At 47.0% G+C, this 2,526-nt stretch overlaps 1 protein-coding gene across 2 annotated transcripts in view; it reads right to left on the bottom strand.

The window, feature by feature from the left end:
* Positions 1-1,823, bottom strand: part of CNOT10 (CCR4-NOT transcription complex subunit 10) — a 69,757-nt gene extending 67,934 nt beyond the window's left edge. The window contains exon 1 of one of the 2 annotated variants that reach the window (XM_019630731.1): positions 1,529-1,823. In XM_019630731.1, the coding sequence (XP_019486276.1) occupies positions 1,529-1,781 (253 nt within the window). In that variant the 5' untranslated portion in view covers positions 1,782-1,823. The remainder of the gene's footprint in view (positions 1-1,528) is intronic. The other variant, XM_019630732.1, reaches the window with a different exon arrangement.
* Between the last annotated feature and the right edge of the window lie 703 nt (positions 1,824-2,526).

Below are 2,526 nucleotides of genomic sequence, written 5' to 3' on the forward strand. Positions count from 1 at the left end.
ATTCAAGAGAGCCACGCGAAAACACTCATCTACTTTAAATACAGACTCAACCTTATTATCAAGATAGGACGCTTCCTACAACATGGCCCATAAACTAAAACCAACCCCCAAAGAAACAGCCCCTAAGTCACTCCGGGCCTGATTCTTCTACTATATATATTACACAGCTCGTACCAAATGGGGGTGCCATTAGAGGTTTGTCTCTGGCAGACTGAACAGGTCGTCAGAGGCAGGGAGTATGACCTATTCATTTCTTCAATACCTAAGGCGACACTGGGCACTCAATCTTTGTGAATGAATGAACAAGTGGAAGAGTGCTTTATGGCTGAGGTAGGACTTGAAAACTCGATGGGCTTTAGGCCTAAAAAGGTCATTCCAGGCAAGTGCAATGGTATAAGCAAGTAGGTGTGCAAAACCTGGTGAAGAGAGACACCGTCCTAAATTAAGAAGAGGTTGGTTCCCTTGGTCCAGCCTTGGGCAGGTCACACGTACTCCCTGCCTGAAACATTCTCCCTACCCACCCATTCCCTGTGGCTTACGCCTTCATTTCATTCAGCTGCCTGCTCAAGTATCCCTGACCAGCCTGTCTAAAATTCTACAGCCCACTCTATTATCCTCACTTTCTAAACCTTTTCTCTGTTGTTTTTCTTTTCAGCAGATTACTGAAGAGATCCTCTACCGATTTTATTCATCTGTATTAAGGTGGACTCACTTTAATTTCAAATCAAGATAATCTGTCGGTTATTAAGATCCGGACCTCTAAAGCTTACATCACACTGACTTTTTTTTCCCTTTTTTTTTTTTTTTTTAGTAATTTCACTGAAAAGTCTAAGTGTTGACCACTTGTAACTCTGTGGATGCCACAGGGAAGATTAATTTCTTTTAGGAAACATACACCATACTGTCCCAGAGGTAGGCAGGAAAGAACTTTATATTTCTTAATGAAAAAGATTTCTAGGAATGGGGCAGTAATCCATAAACAAAATCATTAAGATTAAATTAATCATGAGGAACTAGGGAAAACAGGTTCTGAAGGCAAGATGTGAGAGCGCACAGGCCAGTGACGCACTGTAACTTCACGTCTATTTAAATAAGTGGTTTACCCAAAGCTAACTACATAGGATGTAGCTGACCAGAGGCAGGTTGATGAGGCCCCAACAGCCCAGGTGAGTCTTAGCCTGAGCAGCTGTGCACTTGCTCCAGGGTGCACTTTCCTTGCTTTGCCTTCCCCACTGGGAAATCGACAAGTCTGTGAAGCGGCTAAATTTAAGCTTTTTTAGCCAGAGATATTCTGGAAAACTGGGCAAAGGCGGTCAGTAGCGGCTTCAATCTGCACTTGGGTAAAAAAACCATCGGACCTTAGCGACGGCCTTAGGACCGGGATAGGGGAGAAATGCACGCCCCAATTAAAGTCGCCCTCGAGTCCTCAACCCCTAGTCCTCACTCGGGGCCGCGCCGCCTCCGCGCGCAGGGTCGGCCCACCCCCGCGTGTCCAGCCGTCTCAGTGCGAGGGGCGCGGGCGCCTTACCTGAAGGCTTGTCTGCAGCCATCTTCCCGCCTCGGCTTGCGTTCTTCCCCGCAGGTGGCGTTGCCTCGACTCCAGCTGCCGGGCTCGCCGCTGTCCTGGGCCTGAGGACGACTCTGCCCACCCTTGCTCCAGGCCCCTGAGTTCCGGCCAGCGGAGTGGGCCGACCTAAGGGCTGAGGAAGTGACGAAGGCTGGTTTAGTTCACGTAGTCTAGCAACTGCAGCAGCGTCACCACCAAGGTTTCGCCACCGCATCCCGCCTTCTACAGCCTCCGCCCCACCGAGTCACTGTACACAGTACTTCCGGGGCGCGCGGCGGGCGTGGGAACTGCGGCTGGCTCCGCCCCACGCTGGCGACCTTCCGACCCCACCCACTACGGCGCGCGCCCGGCCTGACTTGCCCTGGCTTCCGCCTCTGGGCATGTGCTGGGTAGGCTGGGAGGGGCGTGGACTGGCTTATCCTGATTAAAATAATTGTCAAAGCAATTGTCTTTCATTTTACGTAAAATCACAATAACCACACCTGACATTTATGTGCTAAGCATTGAACCTTGCACTTGGCCTTAGTCTCTCATTGATTTCTCACAACTCTGTGAGAAAGCACTGTTGGGGTTCCCGTTTAAAAACAAAACGTTTTATATTAGAATAGTTTTAGATTTACAGAGTTGCAAAGATGATACATAATTCCTGTATCTTCCCCACCTAGTCTGCCCTGTTGTGAACATCTTAATTGTTAAATTACTATGGTACATCGTCACATCCAAGAAACCACCTTGATCCATGCTATTCAACTCATACTTTTTGGGGGGATTTCGCCATTTTGCAATGTTCCTTTTTTGTTCCAAGAATGAGATACCACATTATATTTAATTGTCATGTCTTAGGCTATTCTTTTTTTTTTTAATTTGTCTAAATATTTTTATTGAGGTATAATTGACATACAACATTATATTAGTTTCAGGTGTACAACATAATGATTCAATACTTGTATTTATTGCAA

The sequence above is a fragment of the Hipposideros armiger genome, unplaced genomic scaffold (genome assembly GCF_001890085.2).
Source record: "Hipposideros armiger isolate ML-2016 unplaced genomic scaffold, ASM189008v1 scaffold_937, whole genome shotgun sequence".
Taxonomy (NCBI): domain Eukaryota; kingdom Metazoa; phylum Chordata; class Mammalia; order Chiroptera; family Hipposideridae; genus Hipposideros; species Hipposideros armiger.